Source organism: Xiphophorus hellerii, chromosome 15 (genome assembly GCF_003331165.1).
Source record: "Xiphophorus hellerii strain 12219 chromosome 15, Xiphophorus_hellerii-4.1, whole genome shotgun sequence".
Lineage (NCBI taxonomy): Eukaryota > Metazoa > Chordata > Actinopteri > Cyprinodontiformes > Poeciliidae > Xiphophorus > Xiphophorus hellerii.
Window position 1 is genome coordinate 9,636,945 of NC_045686.1, and position 17,967 is coordinate 9,654,911.

The window sequence follows — 17,967 nt, forward strand, 5'->3', positions numbered from 1 at the left end:
AGGAAACTCATTGAATTAAAAGGTGTGTCCAAACTTTTGGTCTGTACTGTGTATATAGTGTCTCCATGACGCTCATCAGCAGAGAGAAACATGAGATTCTTGATAAACGGTTATGAATTTGAACTTGATAAACTTCTATCTGTAATCCTTCATCAGGACAGAAACTTCAAAGATCTCCATGTACCAAATCTGACCTTCATTCGAGTTGCTCAATCCAATTTCTTGATACACCTTTATTCTGCCAAAGTTCAACAGTTTCACAAAGTCACACGGGACGTCATAGTTACAGTTGCTTCTGGACCAAAGGACTCCTTGTTAAATAAGACTGCTGTGAGACATGCATTCAGCTTTAGAAGTACACTTTCCCCTCAGGGTGACATGCAGCACCAACACCAGCAAGTTTATTAGTACCTTGCTAAAAGTGGAACAGGACACAATGCATCAAAGGGTGTATAAATGCTTAAGGAGGTCAGGCATTCTCAAAGAGTTCTGCACAAAAAAGTTTTCTGCAGGTGTTTGTTTCTGCTCCCCCCTGTGCCTCCTCTGCTGCATCATTGCTTCTTGTTTGCAAGCCAACAATGGAAAAAGTCAGGTCAGTCTGCATTATGCACGGCAGCATAATCCCACCCTGCATAATTCCCTTTTAAAATGCTTTCAGGTGTGTTCCCTGTAGTTGAGAAATATGCATTTGAACATCGGCAAGCCTTCACCTTCCAACAGCTAAACAAACTTGCTGCTGGTTTCCACTTTTAATTCAACTGAGGAAAAGAAAATTAAATAAAAAATTGGAAAAGAAAAACAATTGTCTCATTGCACACAACAGACATTAGCTGCAGCTTTTTCAAGCCATGTCTATTTTTCCATGTCACAATCAGTTCCTCCTCCATCTCATGAAATATGCATCACCAGCCTACATGTACAGCCAACAAAACAATCCAAGATGTTTTGCTTTGTTTGCCTTTACATTGTACCTTAACCAGGGCAATTATGCTACTGGTGTGGGAGATTAATCTGGTTTTAGTGTTTATTGAATGCAAATCAGTCCTCCAGCACATTAGCAGCTGTGGTTCCATCTTCCCTTTCTAATCTTGTGTGCTTTGGAGCAACATCTACACAGGAAGAGGATGCATGTGAGAAAGTAATCCAATAGTCCCGAGTAAGCCACAAGTCATTTCCCAGCGAGCATGCATCATGTTGCCCACACCGCCTGGAAGAACCCATAAAACATTCGGATCCCAAAATAAAAATATTGTTCCAGATATCTTGCTACTTGCCTTACTTGGGTAACAGATGAAAGTGTGTTTGTTCCATTCGTCATGGGATTGCTACAGGCAAGCATGTGATGAGGGGAAGTGACTCAAGATCTGCATGCAATGGTTGTAACCCACAGTTTTACCAGCTACTTTAACAATCTATAGACTACCACGTCAATCTTCTCATCCACTTTACTACAGTAACATTTGATGCTGTTAAAGTTGCTACAGGGGAAGAAAGCAGAACTGAACAAAATTTGTTCAACAGTTTTGGAAATGGAGCAATGCGATAGCCAAAAATCAAAATTGGTTTTATATTGACTGTTAGGATTTTCCACACTAATTTTGCTCATGCATATTCCAGTGAAAAATAAATGTTCATCTCAGGCATCTACATTTTTTACACAATCACAGGAAAGCATTTTTGAAAATATGCGGCTCTATTTTCTAACACCAGATTGTAGAGTCAGAAACTGTCTGGAATGAGCTCAAGAGAGCAACAACCCATAAAGACGCACACAATTATTCCTTAAGAAGCAAAAAAAAAAAGATTTCCAGATATACAAATCTGATGAGGCATACACCAAGACAAGAGCAACTTTTGTAAGTAATACAATGTTTAAACATGCATCCCCAATAAGGAATAATCATGATTTCCCATTTTAGCATGAGGCTCCTGTTCAGTGAATCTGAGCTATAAGTTAGACAATTGCAGTTGTGTTGCATTATTTTATCAGTACAGTATTAAGAAGGGTTTTTAAAAAACAGCATTAAAATGTCCATGATTTAAGATTTTCCCCCCCATTAGTGGGCTTTTAAATCAAGCAATGAAGGACTATAAAGCAGACGCAGATAGAAGGGAGGATCCTCTGAAGGGCAGGTGGAGGGATTTAAGCCTGGTCGTCTGGCAGCGACATGGACACTCAACATTCATACATGTGACAGATGCACTGACAGTTAAACACCCTGATCTGCCCACGTCATTCAACCCAAAGTAATAAAATTTGTTTTTAGCAGAGAAGATCTCCAGGAAGTCCAACATTATGGTTGTAATTTTGAACTTCACATAAATCTTACACGGGTTTAAAAAGGACATCAAGCATTAATTGTTTCTCATAGGAAGTTAGCCAGGCTTCTATGGTTTACAATCATCCCAACGTCTGGCTTGGAGAAACTTACAATGTAATCATTTCAATCTGACAGGTCTGTGGAAGCATGCACTTATAAAGCAAGAGCCCAAAAAGCAGTTAGTATAGCACTTTGTTTTCCAGGAGTGATTACTCAGTGACCTATATAAAGAGGCACTTACGATAAATGGCTGCTTTAGCAGCCCAAGTCTTAGGTATAGGAAGAAAAAACATTAGCACACCAGGAACCCCGGAAAAAGCTCCCCTGCTGATCAGAAATAACGATGAGGAAGTGACTGAAACCTAAGATAGCTCTGGAAAATCTATGCAAGTCTTCAAACCAATGCCTAATTATACTGAATTTAAGATGCACAACACATCTGGGACAAAAAAAAGTGTTCAAAGGGGAAAAAAAACCAAACAAAAACAAAAAAACATTTCTCCAACCTTGGTTGTAGTAGATTGATTATTTGCTTGGATAAAACTAGAGATTCACTACCAAACTGGCTAATTTGAAAGAAAGGGGTCAGTGTCAATTTTGTACATCTCCCCTCCGTCGCTAATAAATCACTCATTATCTGGGCCCAATGTTCAGCATAGAGCTCAAGTAGAAAGACTAATACTCAAAATTCTACAATATTACTACATACTGCCGTAATATGGTGTGGCACTATTCAGTAAAGCCCTTATATATGTATAGTCAAAACATGGGAACATAATGAAAACATACTGAAACATTCAGACTGCTACAACAGAATGTCAATTTGTATCAAGCTTGGGATAATTCAATCTGGCAAATAATGAACTAGACCAGACTTCACCAAAACGGCAAAGTTGCCTTGTTCTATTTTTTGGTGCTTTTTACACATTCTTGGAATATGCTCATTTTTGAAATGTTGAAAACCTTTTTGGAAAACGCAATTAAATTCAAGAAAGCAGTTTTAGTAACTGCATGCTGGGTGCCAAGACAGTGTAGTTTAAGATGTTGACTCCAGCCCCTTTCATCTTAGTTTTAAGCAAACCATTTTTACAGTAGCTGATCTGAGCGTGACCTCACCTCTGCTCCCAACAGAAGGCAAAAAATAAATAAATAATAAAAACTACTTAAGGATTTAAGTTGCTACAATGCCAGAAGTGAAGCAGCCATTGGCTAGGGAAGATGCCTGCAAAAAACTGAAGGTTGGAAAACTACCTGCCTAAATACTGCATCTTCAATCCTCAACTGCGACAATGTCAGTGAACCATCAACATCATGTTATTTTATACTCAAGTAAAAATTATGAACTTCAATTTGTGCATAGAATGTTATAAACAAGCAGCCAAGTCTTTAAAACATCTGCATGCATTACCAACAGGCCCTCATTTCCATTACGGTGGACGGCTTTAGAAATTATCTTCATCCATTCAGCTTCTGTTGTGGCCATTACCACAAGGCAATAAAAGCACATATTTTCTAGTGGATGAATATCGATTGCCTGTAGATTTATTCATTGACTGCATTTTCCCAAAAGTGGTAGTTGTATCAACAGTTCAGGACAAACACATGAACACAAGAACAGACCGTTGGCACAACACCAAACGAAAATGCATGTCTTGCTTTCACGTAACTGTACAAATGAGAACAGTCTGGCTAAGGTGGTTGTACTTTAATCTTACTGCAACTTTAACAGGATTATTCACGAGAAAGGAATAAAGTCATATGACCAGCTTTAAACCGAAAAGGCAGGGCGGCGGTGGGATGAGAGGAGAAATTTGAGGAATGTCACGGCCCATCCGGTGCCTCTTGTGCTAAGGAGTGGGGAAAGTCAATGTGCGGAAAACTTCAGAGTCTTGTGATTAAAATATTCAGACCGAGCGGCCTTGAAAGAAAAAAACACTTACACATTTGTATTGTTTAATGGTGAAAAAAAAATGCCATTTTTGCGCCGTCACACATCAACAGCAGGAAACATTTCTATAATCCCTTCAGGATCCTGCCTCCTATGAACAGTAATGAAGTAATAACCTGGTAAACTTCACTAAGTGAGTAAATGAAATATTTGAAATTGCTTCCAAATTATCCATGACCCAGAGCGTTCTGTTGCATGCTCATCAACATCCCAGGTCGACACAAGTACCCGTTGAGATGCATCATGCAGAATTATCATCCTTTGGATTTTAATTTATCTGTTATAAAAGAGGTCTTTCATTATACTGAAGGTTATTTCACAGTCATCTCCAAATCCTCTTCAGCCTGTGAGTTATGTTACAGGATGGGTGTTATTTATAGAAATCTTTATGAAATAAGTAGTTAGCTGGGACTTAACTTCTAGGCCTGGCAGCTTTGCCATTCTCTTTCTACCGAGTCACGCAGGGTCACGGAGCACATGTGACTCAGGGTTTGAGGAAAACAGAAGTTTGCCAGACTGAGTCGATCCATGCGAACAAGAAAATCCACAAACTCATGGTTAAAATGAAAATAAGGAGAAAATTCTAGCCATGTTTGAGTCCCAATTAGGAAACATATGTTTAAGCAGTTCTTGTGCTACACAAGGTCAGCATGCAGTGAAGTACACGAGTTACCAAAATATCCTCATTTACAGAAAGGTCAGAAGAGCTGCACTCGAAGTAAATACAATTTCAGAGCCTTTTCCACACATTCATTCGAGTTCTTGTTTTCATCTCATTTATGAAAAGTTAAGAAATGTCCAACAGAGATTCAGATATTCAGTGATTTCACAATTCTAGTTTTAGTCATACAAAATAGACATGAGGATCAAAAGTGCTTATTAGTGGAGTTCTCTTGCCCATTTTAGTAGCATTTACACCTAAATACAGGTCATCTTCAAAACATTATTTCCATTTGAAAATGTCAACTTTGTTGGAACAAAATTATGAGTCACTGGAAGTATAAAATCTAAAATGCAAACAGTACATCAGAATTATCTAGACCATCTGACTAAATCTACTAACCAAATGGAGAAAAAAATGAAATATGGCCATTTAAGAATAAAATATATCCTTGTTTAGATTAGAATTAAGATTAAAGGGGTGTGATAAAGTTATACATCCATCCTTATCTGTGCTTACAATATACGATTATGGTTTCAGAGCAGCCAAGCCTGAAGCAACATGGGATCTCCATAAACCAGTCAACATGGCCAGCATTATGCAATCACTTTCTCCATCAGGCTTGATCTGTTTTCACCTATCGCAGAAATGTAGCCAAATGCAGTTCATGTATTTCTGAGACAGAAGGATAATTTCTATGGTAAATAAGATGGTGCCACCATTTTATTCTTAAATAGATATACCTCAGATTGCCTTGCTGCTGAGAAACAAATTGCAACCAAAGGAAAAACATAAATAAATCTTCAGAAGTTTAAAACTTTAAGAACGTACCTGGCTCTGAACAGTTCTTTGACTCTGTGTCATTTTCAGATCTGGAAGCCATTAGTCTTCTACCCCAGTGTTCAAGGTCTGGATGTCCCTCCACAATCATCCCATGCCCTGAAAAAAGAAAAAAATAAATAAAACAGAACTGATTAGCCAACAGTAGCAGATGCACATTCAATTCTTGCAGCATGTCATGCATTTAAAAGTTAACTGTAGAACCTGTAGTTTTAACCAAACCTTAACTCAATTCTGCAAACAAAAACATAGCTGATGTTTTACAGCATATTTCATGTGCAGGAATCCATGATCATGCTCATTAAACCAACCAGGGTTTAATTTCACTTAATCCTTTAAAAGTTCTCATTTATGTAGATGTGAAATTTTTATCCAGCTCCAACATGACGTCAAAATACAGCTGTGCCATTATGTTTTAGGGGTGGGGGCTTTTTTTTTTTTTTTTTTTTTTTTAAATAAAACTGCTTTTAAGCCTCTAATGAGGACAAGAGGGGGAGAAAAAAAAACTCAAACCTATTATGTAAAGTCGTTCATACGCACCGAGCATCACTTTAAAGTCGCAATTTTCATAAAACGCTGTGATGCAAAGCCAATGCTGGACTGTGGGACAGGATGATGAAACAGTGATGCTGTATGCACATTTGTACTGCTCACAAGGGAATATAGACAACTAATAAGGCAATGTTTAATTCATCCAGAGCTTAGCCAATCAATCTTGTTGCTTCTGTCTAGCTTCAACTCATGGATTATTAAACAAAAACTATTCAATACACATAATGCATGTAGATATTTCCAGCTCCAAGCTAAATTGCATAAATTCCATTTTTAAAAACAAGATTACACATTACATCTACAAATTTTATTGCTCAACCTTTCTTTGCCTGCAACCAATGCCATTTCTTTCCCCAAAATCTCCTGGTTTGTCTCAAAGATAATCCAATGGTATAACCATCTGAATTCTACGAAAAATACATCTTTCCACAAATTAAGTTTCCTGATGGTTGAAAGGTATCTACACATATGTACAACTGAACAAATAAGTTTTGAGAAACGTTCCACTTAAATGGTGATTAACATACTAAAATGCCATTTTGTCATGCAAGAAGTCAGAATAGCCAAGATGGCCACAGAATGGTGTACCAACAAAAGGGGAATTGATCACAAATCAACTTACAGAGGATACGGCACCCCCTACATAAAACTGCAGTAATATTTCAGAGCTAGTCAAGAAATGTAAATGTTTAGTATAAATGAAGTTGCATCCAGTTTTACAGTTTGAATGTTTGAACAGATATTGATTCATTGACACTAAAGGGATTCGGTATGTTATTTGATAAACTGGGACTGATGAAAAACTAGAATCTAAAGAATCAGGGACTTTCTCCCTGTTCTGAAGGCCAGTGGATTCTCTGGTGATTTGCAGCCTTGGAAGACATTCTTATATTTAAATTAAATTTTAAATAATATTACCTTGTCAGTTCACAAAAACAACATCTTTAAAATAGGTCTTTTTAAAATTGTATGGTTCTTGAAGAGCTTCCATTCTCATATGTTCATCGGTTGGGATTTTCTTTGTTTATTGGTAAATTACCAATCAATGGGCATCAGCAGATTAGACCCAATTTCCTGCTCTCTACAGCTTTTGAACCATTAGATTTTCTGTATCGATTCTTTTAATGCACACATAAACACGTGTATGACTGCAGTACTAAACTTCCTGAAAAATAAAAACAAAAAAAATGATGAACAGGTTACAAAATTGATTAGACTTTTGACAAGACTGGTAGTTTTTTAAGTTCTGAAAACCAAGTTTCACAATACATTTGAGTCTGTATTCTTTGGCTCATTGGTTAAAATATACCATAAATCAATTATGCAGGGGGTTTCTGTTTAATCGTTTGTCTCCCAAATCAAATTCTGCTCAAGTTGTAACCCCGTCTCAAAAAGTGTAGTTTGAAAAAAATAAACTTCAGTATTATAGAGTTAAATACTCAATTCCAGGCATCAGACAAGGACAGCAGCGCTCAACTTGCCACAGATAGTTTTTTTCTAGACTCAAAGACAAATCCAAAAGTATTTCAGAAGCCACAGGATCAGCGGCAACTGAATGAAATTACAGATGAGACGCTACTGCTTCCCACAATTTGTTGCTTTCCAAGACCAAACCCTCCAGATATCAGTTTAACCCATTTTCACCAGTCAAGTCATTTGGCTGCTCTGACATCTCTGGCCTCCCTCTTGATCAGATGTTCAATTGAAAGCCATCTAATTTCATATCTTGCCATCACTAGACCAGTTTATAATAAATAATGTGGCCTATGTGTGACATTAGAAAACTGGATTAGATATACATGGTCATTTTAAATTTAGTAAAACAGTTTATCAAATTGCAATTTTCCAAACCAGTTACTTGTGAAACCACATGCTCACAACTATGACATTTCCACTTAAAGAGTCAACACAGGGTGACAGTTTGAGCTGTCCAGTTTACCACCAAGTTGCATTCATTTAAAGATGTGATTCTGTCAGCACCTCTGGGCAGACTGAGAGGGTGTCGGTGCTATAATACGAGCTACAGCCACTTGTGTGACATTGCTGCCTTGTGCAACATCAGATCTCTACAGACAGTGTTTTCATTTATTTATATTCACCAAATCATGATCATGCACACTTTAAACCAGGAAATTGTAACTATGGTGCCTTTCTACCCAAAAACTGAAAATTGGTGGACCTAAATAATGTAAAGCCTTTGGAAGGACAGTTGGGAGGAAAAGAGTAATAAAGGACTCAATATGGCCTATACAGACAAAGCCCACTACTTAAAATGTAATAAGACCAAGGGGAAATTTACCCAACATTAAGATCTTTACCATGGGATTCCCCCACCCCACTGAATAAATGTATTCTAGAAAAAGTTTCAAGTGTAAGATTATACAACAACAAAAAGTGAGGTCAACCAATGTGGAGGGACCTGTGGGATAAGTCATAAGCATATCTCTGTCGTGTGAGACATGTTCATGGAACGCAAACCTAAAATGACCAAAGACTGTCATGCAAAAAAATATTCAGTAGTCCAAGCCTACCTTGAGAAATCAGTAAATTTGCCTTTGGTCGACACTACTGAACATCAGACGCAGGCAGTAATGGTTTAATAACATCCTCGTGCTCTGTCGGAGAAGCCCAGGAGGTAGATAAACCAAGGTCAACCATCAATCAAATGTCACATGACGTGAACAAGCACACCTCATTTTTTGCTACCATAATTTTTTTGCTCAATCACACAGTCAACTTGCCACAGCAACCTGTCAGAGCAATGCCCCGCTGCTCAACATACCTGTTCCTGCCACCCGTGCGCAGGTCTGCTACATGTGCATATGCACGCGGCAATCAGCGGGAGTGACAGCACGTGGAGCCCCACCGCTGCTTCACGAAGATGCAACCTAGAGGCAGTACAGCACATCCTATCCATCTGGGCCAGTCGGCAAATCATTTGCCACCAGTCACAAATAGGGACCAGGGTAATATATGATTTTTTTTAGTGTTAGACGACGCAAAAATTATTAGATTGGATTTACTGGCGAGCATCTAAAAAACAAAGCTTCATTAAAAATTAAGTAGTGATCACCTTTAGCTTGCGTATTGGGTGTCCGTTTTTGGTGGCAGGAAATAGGAAACTTTTCCCCCCCTTTTAAAAGAAAAGTGTGGGAGCTGTTTTTAATCTTGGGAGTGTGCAGCAACAAGTAGGGGAGGGGCAGCACTGCTCAACTATGTCTCATACAGTAAGAAAACAATCCCCCTCTCATAACTGCTATCTCAATAAAACATTACTATATAAAAAAAATGGTAAAATGAAAACTGGTTTTAAAACATTGGTACAACTTTGACACTGGTAACTGGTAAATTGCCACCATGGTAAGCACTATAGCTTCATTGTGCCATCCCAAATCCTCCAAAGGTTGAAAGTCCAATAGGTCAGAGTCAAAAAGGCACTCATGCTCAGCTCTGGGTGGGTCCTGGGTCAGAAGATCAATTGAAAACATAGGGCCTCAATGATGGCTTCTAGAATGAACCATAGGGGATTCTATTATAATCTATAATATAAATTCAGAATAATCTTTTAAGCCTCTTGTTTCTAGTGTAATTAGACACTTGTGGTAATCCCTTAAAGGTCTGCAATCAGATATACCAAGTCTTTGACTGCCTTTAGTCCAGAACTGCTGAGCAGTAGGAGCTAAAGGACCAACAAAAAGCATATCAGGTTCTCATCTTAAACAGCAAGTTCTATTTATTTTTTAAAGGCATTGCAGTTACATCTTTGAGCTATAAACAAAATCCATGGTGTTTCCCCAAGGCTCAAGTCCATGTCCCACTCTTAATTTATACATGCCACCCTTGAAATCCCAAGTTTTCACAGTTATGTGAATGATCCACAGCTTTAAACAGGCATGTCTCCTGATGAGACAAGACCGTCAGATGCCTGTTCTAACCAGATCCAAGATATGGGTAAAAACATTTTCTACTCTGCAACCAAAACAAAGTAGTCAGTCTTGAGCATTGTGAAACCATCAAGAGATGTTAAGAACCTTTGTGCTATTTTGATACAAATCTACGTTTTTTGTCAAGGATATTTATGAGCATAACCGATTAACAGTCTCTTGCTTAGAGAACTAACAATACAACCATTACACCGTACACCAACCCAGAACATTTATTCTTCACCACCTCTGGATTCTATTATTACGGAGCACTGGGGAAAATTTTTCTTTGCGTTTCCTCGCAATACATTTTGCGTTTTCTCGCAATATACTTACTGCAATATTTGTTGGTCTATTTTGTATACAGTCACAAATGTCAATTTAAAATTTCAAATCAAGTGCCTCGGTGAGAAGGTGTTTATTGTTAACTCTTTGGTGCAAAAAATTTATTGAAAATCGGTTTATTCACTGCATGTTTGTGTAAGGTTGAGATGGGACTATAAATGAAAACAGCCCTTTAAAACATTCAGACCATCAACACAAAGGAGGCACATTCAAAACTGTCAGATGAATTTATTGCTCCGTGATAATAAGCCAGAAATAGTCCAAATACTTTGGATGCATTTTTCATTTCTTTCCTTCTTACGGAAAGTTTCTGTTTATATCATAGGTCTGTGATGCATTTCTATCCTAAAGATATAAAACTTCAGATATTTCACGAGATATTAAGATATATGGAAAAACCTTATGAAAACCTTATATTATAGCAGAAAGTATGACGGCCACGTAAGAAAGGTTTACAGTATTCATTTATGGCGCATGAACTGATTAGTATTGTGAGAGAATGCAAAAGAAAAAAAAAATCCCCATGTGGGATCCCCCAGGGCTAGGTACATTATTGAAATGCTCTCAGCAAATCTCACATTTGACAAGGCCCAGAACAAAAATTCATGTCACTCAAGATTTAATTTCTGTGCTTGTAATTTTACAGTTTCAGTGGTTCTTAAAGTTTAAAGTGGCCTTTGTTTTAACCTTGGGTAAGTAGCCCTCAAAGGTACCCCTTTCAATACACCAACATTTTTCTAATCTACAAAAGAAACAAAATAAATATATGTGAGCAAATAATTTAATGACCTGTCCAATTTAACTCTAAAAGCAAATTTTGGGAAATCCAATGAGCCACAATATTTTACAAGTTTCCACATTTAATTCATGACAACCCCCCTTTTGATTCATTTTAGCACCCCATAATAAGTCTATGCTGGTTTTTCCAGCGAGATTTAGTTTTAAACTCTTGCTGGGCCATTTCATAACTTCAAATATTAAACTCATTCTTTGCTGATTTAGATACATGACATGACTCACTGCATCACAGTGGAAAATAAAAATCTGTCTTTAGCAGTCTGGCAGACATAAGGATTAAGCCAAAACTGACTGGAACTGTTCACACAATTTAATTCACTTAATCTAGTATCCCAGATCATGATGCTGCCAACACCATGCACCAGAAGTTGTGTTCTTTTGGCAAATCTGGTATTGAAGCCAATAATTTAGGGAGATTCTATCCATCTTTCAATTGTCCCTCTTAGACCAGATTTATACAGAATGCAGGTGGTTGATTGAGGTCACAAAGCATTAGGTAAACAGTCCCTTCAGTGTTAAATTCAGGCTATGGTTAAATTACTGACAAATGTACAACAAGAAAATGTTTTGTAAGATCTGGTTCTAGGCAATAGAGGTTATACTCCAACGGACAATGTTGGACTTTATTGAAAAGGTGTTTTTGCAAACCTTTTGTTTATGCAATACATACATAAATAAACTACAGGTTTATGCAAAGGATATTCACACTTGCAACTAGGATGTTGTATTTTTTTTATTCTTAAGGTTTCACTTAAATGCAGGATAAAAATCACAATAAAAAGCTCAGAAAATCAAACATGTTTTATATAGCAAACACCTGTGATCAGAGTAATATGAAGTCCATTTAGCATGTACTGGTATTCAGATAAGATATTTTTATGCCAACAAGAAGTAGGACAAAAGCTTATGGAAAAGCATATTTTAGCTATAGTCCATGACTGAGGGACCTGAGAACATTTGGGAGAATTAGAAGTTTCTATGGTTCATCATATCTGAAAAGTTTCCCTAAAATAAGACAGCTAGATATTCTCATCGAAACCACAAGCACTACAAAAATATAAATAAATCGATTGCCGTCAAAATTCCTGCCATAAATCCAGGAGACTATCCGATCAATTTCCCGAGGGATGGCTGTTGTTTAGTTAACCTTTAATCCCAGTAGCGTCTCATTCTTCACCAGCAAAAATGTCAAGGTTGACCATCAGATTACATAACCGCGTGAGGGCTGAGTGGGATGCTCTGCACGAGCCTGCCGCGAGAGTTCCTGTACACGAGAGGGCATGTTTGGGTTGCGCTCGCTCACACACACGAGACATGATCACCACCACCACCGTCGGAATCTTTTTCCTCAGTGTGCTCGCCAATGAAAAAAATAAATAAAAATTCCTAAGAAATCGCAAACCCCTTCTCTACGTTTCTCCCTCCTTTTCCCCATCCTAGCGATCGTCGGTGGCCTCTGCGTAAAAATCAGCATGCGGAAGCAAAAGGAGCATGATCATCTTCGTGAACCAGTGTGTGCAAAATGTGCGTGTGTCTGTGTGAAGCCCCGGGCCAGACGCGATGATGCCAACATTAACCATGATCTTGACGCTCCACAGATGACGCGCCTGGAAACTGTACATTCTGATACGCATTAAAGAAAAAGGCAAGACAAAAAAAAAAAAAAAGCCAAAAAGCAAATTAACATTTTAAGTAAAAAAAGAAAAAAAAATCTTCACGTGGATGAGGAGCATGCTGTAATTACAAACGTGCCTATCGGTTTAAAAACGTGCCGCCGCGCACACTGCGGCACACAGAACGTACTTTCATTAAAAAGCTGAGAGCTGACAGCATGTGCAGCTTCAGAAACTCTTAACAGTTATTTGAATGAAACGTCATTTAGATGAACTGCGTGCACAGGTTGGACAGAGTGTTCCTAAAGGGAAAAATGAATCTTTTTCATCATTTGCCCTTGAAATTAAAGCAAAATGATACATTTTTATGGACGACTGTGATGTGGCCAAGCATGATCACTCTGCAGATGTCGGATGCTCCTCTTTCGCCCCCGGTGCATCCCCCCCCTCTTGTCACCCACACACACTCACCTGTCTTAGTTAACAGTGCCGACATGCTCCATGCCACGAAGAGGACACTGCAGATGAAGCAGACCTGAACGAACAGCATCTCCCTCCTCTTGCGAACTTTGAAGATCTTCGCGATTATCGTCTTTTTGGACGGGCACACGGTTTCGGAGTCGTCCCGCTCCATGCTCCGCAGCTCGCTCGGCCGGGGGCCACTTTTTTCTGGCGCGTCCTTGAGAGCCGAAGGGAAAGCTGCCGCCCGGCTCGTCTCTTCACACGGAGTACAGCCGGGATGTGGTCCTCATTTCAAGTCGTCCAAGTGCGCAGACCTAAGAGTACTGAAGCGAATAGTGTTTGTTTTTTTTCCCCCCCTTCCCCTGCAGCTTTAGAAGAGCCTTTTAGGCTGGACAGGGCAATGACAGCGCGGTCAAATTTATCAGCGTGGGTCCAAATTTATTCAGCGATGCTCCTGAATTCGGCTCGAGTCTGCCAGACTGGACGGGATGTCATTTTGTAGCACGCATCCTGTCCCGAAGGAGGGAAAAAAAATAAAGTCCGTATCCGCTAAAGAGTTAATGTTCAACATAAGATGCGCCAGTGTTCAGTCACAAACCTGGAAAAACGCTCAGCTGCGCCGCATCACAAATCCTCCGCACCTGCGCCTGTTAAGTGAAACCAATCTGCGCTCATCAGGGATAATTGTTCAAATCGGGCAGCAGTCGTGCAGTGCGCCTCCACCCCTCCCCGCGTATGAACTCCCTCTCCGTGCAGAACAACCGGGCGGGCGATGAGAGCCGACCGAGCAGAGCACGCCTTAAGTACCAGCGAACTTTGCGACTGCTAAGGACAAAGCGCCTGTTAGGATTCCCAGATACTGGAGAGCCAGCTCAGGAATACTGTAGTTGGATATTCTTACAATAATAGCATCATTTTTCATGCGATTTAAAAAATAAAGTGTTACAGAAGATGGCATGCCAGCTCTCTTCTTAATTTTTGAAAGAATGTGAATTATGAACCAACACCAAAGGTTTTATTTAAGGTGTATGTAGCTGAGCAACTCAACTTTGACACTTCTTTTCAAAAACTTTAAACAATCTCTAATCTTATTACAATTTATTTCCTGGAGGAGTCCGAATTTAGTCTTTCAAATTGAAAGCATTAAGGTTATTTAGAATTTGTACTTCATCTATTCATTCATTTCTTGTTTACTTGTCATAGGTAAGCAGGGGGGGAAAAACTATATTTTCAGGATTACTTTTATAGATTCAGATCCCCTTAATGAGGTAAGCTGGATAAAATCCCTCCAACTTGATTCGATTGCTGGTCTCCTGTGCTTGTATTCACAGTGAAAAAACGTAATCAAGAAGAAAATCTCAATAAAAAGATTGGGATTCTCATAGGTTTGAGGTTTCAATTTGTCTTATTTATTTCTTCCCTCATTATCAAATCTGGAGGTGACTCAAAACACATCCAACCCCCCGGCTGGCCAAGAGGTTTCAAGAGAAATTATATTCTCAAAGGATATGCTGAAAGTGAATATAAACCTTCATATCTTAAAGGTTATGGGTCTGAAATAATTATGCTTTTTCTTTATTTAACCATTAAAATATTTGTCTGGACTTATTCTTTCATTTCTGGTATAATGTCAGTATAGATCAGTAATTTATGATCAATCTTTTCCCCCTGTGTTATTCTTTAGTACAGGAAAACTTTACAAGTATTTGAAAGCTTGCTCCATTCATTTCTACATGAATTGTTTTAAAATAATATTTCCTTGAATGCTTTAGTATTTGAATTGTTGAAATAGCACAAAGATTGCAAAGATAGATGCCAAAAAATATGCATAGAAGAAGCATTTGCTGTAGTAAGATCTTAGAACCTTAAAAACTTTACATATTTGAAATGAATGATTTAAAATGAGCTCTAAATTTCAAAAAAGTGCTATATGTTCTGTAATACAGCTGTAATTCATTGGTGAATCGCACATAAACTGAAACACAGGTTATGTTGAATGGAGAATGCCATATTTATAAAGCATTAACATTATGAAACAAGAGATTAGAGGTACTGTGTGAACTGATGAGAAGTGCTGGTTCTTGTAGCACCATGGGCAGGCCCCTCTTTCTCACCTCAGTTTTTAAGCCTCCAAACTTGGTTGTAATGCAAAATGAAAAACAAAACAAAAACACATTAAAAATGTGAGCGTTAGTGTCTAAATCTAAAACTTTGTTATGAAGAATCTCTGTCATACATGTGGTTTCTGGTTTTCAGTCAAATATTTCCAGAGTGAATTAAGGAAGCACTCGTATAAATGATCAACAGTGCATAATGAGTTTGGTAAAAACATGTTTGAAATTATTTTTAATCTGTGGGAAATTCAAACAAAATCAATCCGTTCCTCGGTTTTAATTAATCTCTGCTCTTACTATAGCCTAGGCTTGAATAGTTCGTGTGGTTCATATTTTAAACTGAACATGATCAAATGCACTACACAACTGAAGATAATGTTTGTACGGTAATTTTTAAACTGCATGAGCAACCACCTCACAGAATGCCAATGCTGGTGAGATTTAATGCAGGATGGCCTCCAAATAAATATCTGCTCATTGCCCTGTACAACCTTGGACTTTGGAGAGTCATATTATCTGTGTTCAGACTCGACTCTTTTAACGCTCCTTAAAAACTATGTGTGCAGAAAAAGTTTTTACAAATTCAGCTCTTCCTTGACTGCACTGAAAGCACCACGCTGCTCGCCATTGATCAGCTCAGAACATGGTGATCTTTCACACCGCTGGAGCTTCGCAGTGCCGCTAATGACAAAATCATCCGTATCTCTTTACAGCTGCATTATGAAACCAAATCCAATATCTTTCTGGGTCCTGAGCATATCCCCTTTTAATAACTGGCCTGCAAGTCACCTGCAATCCCCATTTTGATATAAAGCTGAATAATTGAGGTGATAGATCCTCCAGCTCAAAAGCATCAGTGTTTCCATTACCCCACAAATCTAAAAGGAGATGATATATATATTTTTTTCATAGCCTCAAGGTTTTAACTGGCATGATAAAAAGGGCTTATTCTAGTTGCTTTTCAGAAAATTGGTTCATATGGAGAGATGTATTGGAACTGAGCATGCAAAAAATTAATATTGCAATGGAGTCACTGCAAGAAGCTACAGACTAGCTGCAGTCAGTGAATATGTTAATACTTTCAGTAAGGAAAAGATACATTTCAATATTCAGTAAATAAGCCTATTGACTGTTTGATATGAATTTTTATCACATTCACCGCTGTGCAAAGAAGTTCTGAGTCATCCCTTTTCTTTCTTTTGCTTCCAAGAGTCTTTTAGAGCGATCGTCCCACATGTGCTTGTTGACTTGCACCTACCCAAGACGCGGTTAGAGATGTAAAAGATCCAGAATAGGAAAACCCAGACATCTTTCTGTCCAGCAACTCTCCTCAGATAATTCTGAAGAACAGCAAGGTGTTCCCTTGCCAGATAGGATATAGTACATCCAGTAAGTTCAAAGTTTCCAGCTGGGCATCCTATCGCAGAGACATGACCGGAAAACACTCCAGGGGAGATGCCCAAGAGGCATCCTTAAGAACTACGCCACTCATTTTGATGCAGAGAAGCAGGGGCGCTTCAACTTATCTCAGCCTCTATAGAGTGGCTGAGTTTGGCCACTCTATAGAGGAAGCACATTTCAGCCGCTAGATTACAGATGGAAAAGTAAATCAGGCTTTTTGGATCAAGTTCTCCACCACAACATAGCAGGCCAGTGTGCATGTAGCTGCAAAGGTCCAAATCCAACTATCCATCTGTCACACCTTTCTATTATAAATACAGAAATCTTAAACTCAAGGGACTCAAAAATAAAAGACAACATTGGAAATAAGTCTGTTTTAATTGGATCTTAAGCCACTTTGTTTTGTATTCATCTGTTAAAAATATAACAGTAAAGCCATTTTATGTGCATAAAATGTTATTTTAGCTGCAATCAGGTACCATTATATTCTGCACAATGTCATTTTGCCAAGGTATAAAAAACTGGACAAAAAAAAAATGGGTGAAAAAGCTGCTGAAGCAGATTCAAGTTCAGTTTGGCATCAATACCCCCCGACTACTGTACTACTGTTTAGTAGTTGGCACTCTCTCAATTGTGTCACCAATACAGTCAAGCTGAGGACTCTGCAGAGTCCAGTGAGCCAAATGCAAATGATGAGGGAGAACTGTTATGTGGTGTTAGATGGCTTAAGCTTGAATTGCAGGGTTTTACTAAACAAAGCAATTAGGCTTCTTTTTGGAATCTAGTGAGTAGTCAACATTCAGAGTAAAGCATTAAGGAATTTAAAGAGAAGTTTAAGACTGGCAATAGACTGTGCCTAAAAATAACTGGAAACAACTTTCTCATTAATAGTTACGTACATTTAACTCAGCTGTCCATTATTGCCATAATTATCAGGCTCTTCTCAAAAAAGGAGTCCGTTCCCACAGGGAAGCATTTAATAACTTCAA

At 38.4% G+C, this 17,967-nt stretch overlaps 1 protein-coding gene across 4 annotated transcripts in view; it reads right to left on the reverse strand.

The window, feature by feature from the left end:
* Nucleotides 1–14,298, reverse strand: part of slc24a4b (solute carrier family 24 member 4b) — a 34,480-nt gene extending 20,182 nt beyond the window's left edge. Inside the window, exons 1-3 of one of the 4 annotated variants that reach the window (XM_032585556.1) lie at nt 14,062–14,296; nt 13,473–13,973; nt 5,762–5,869 (exon numbers count right to left, since the gene is read on the reverse strand). In XM_032585556.1, the coding sequence (XP_032441447.1) occupies nt 5,762–5,869; nt 13,473–13,635 (271 nt within the window). In that variant the 5' untranslated portion in view covers nt 13,636–13,973; nt 14,062–14,296. Of the gene's footprint in view, nt 1–5,761; nt 5,870–13,472 lie in introns of all 4 variants that reach the window. The other 3 variants (XM_032585557.1, XM_032585555.1, XM_032585558.1) reach the window with 3 other exon arrangements.
* Between the last annotated feature and the right edge of the window lie 3,669 nt (nt 14,299–17,967).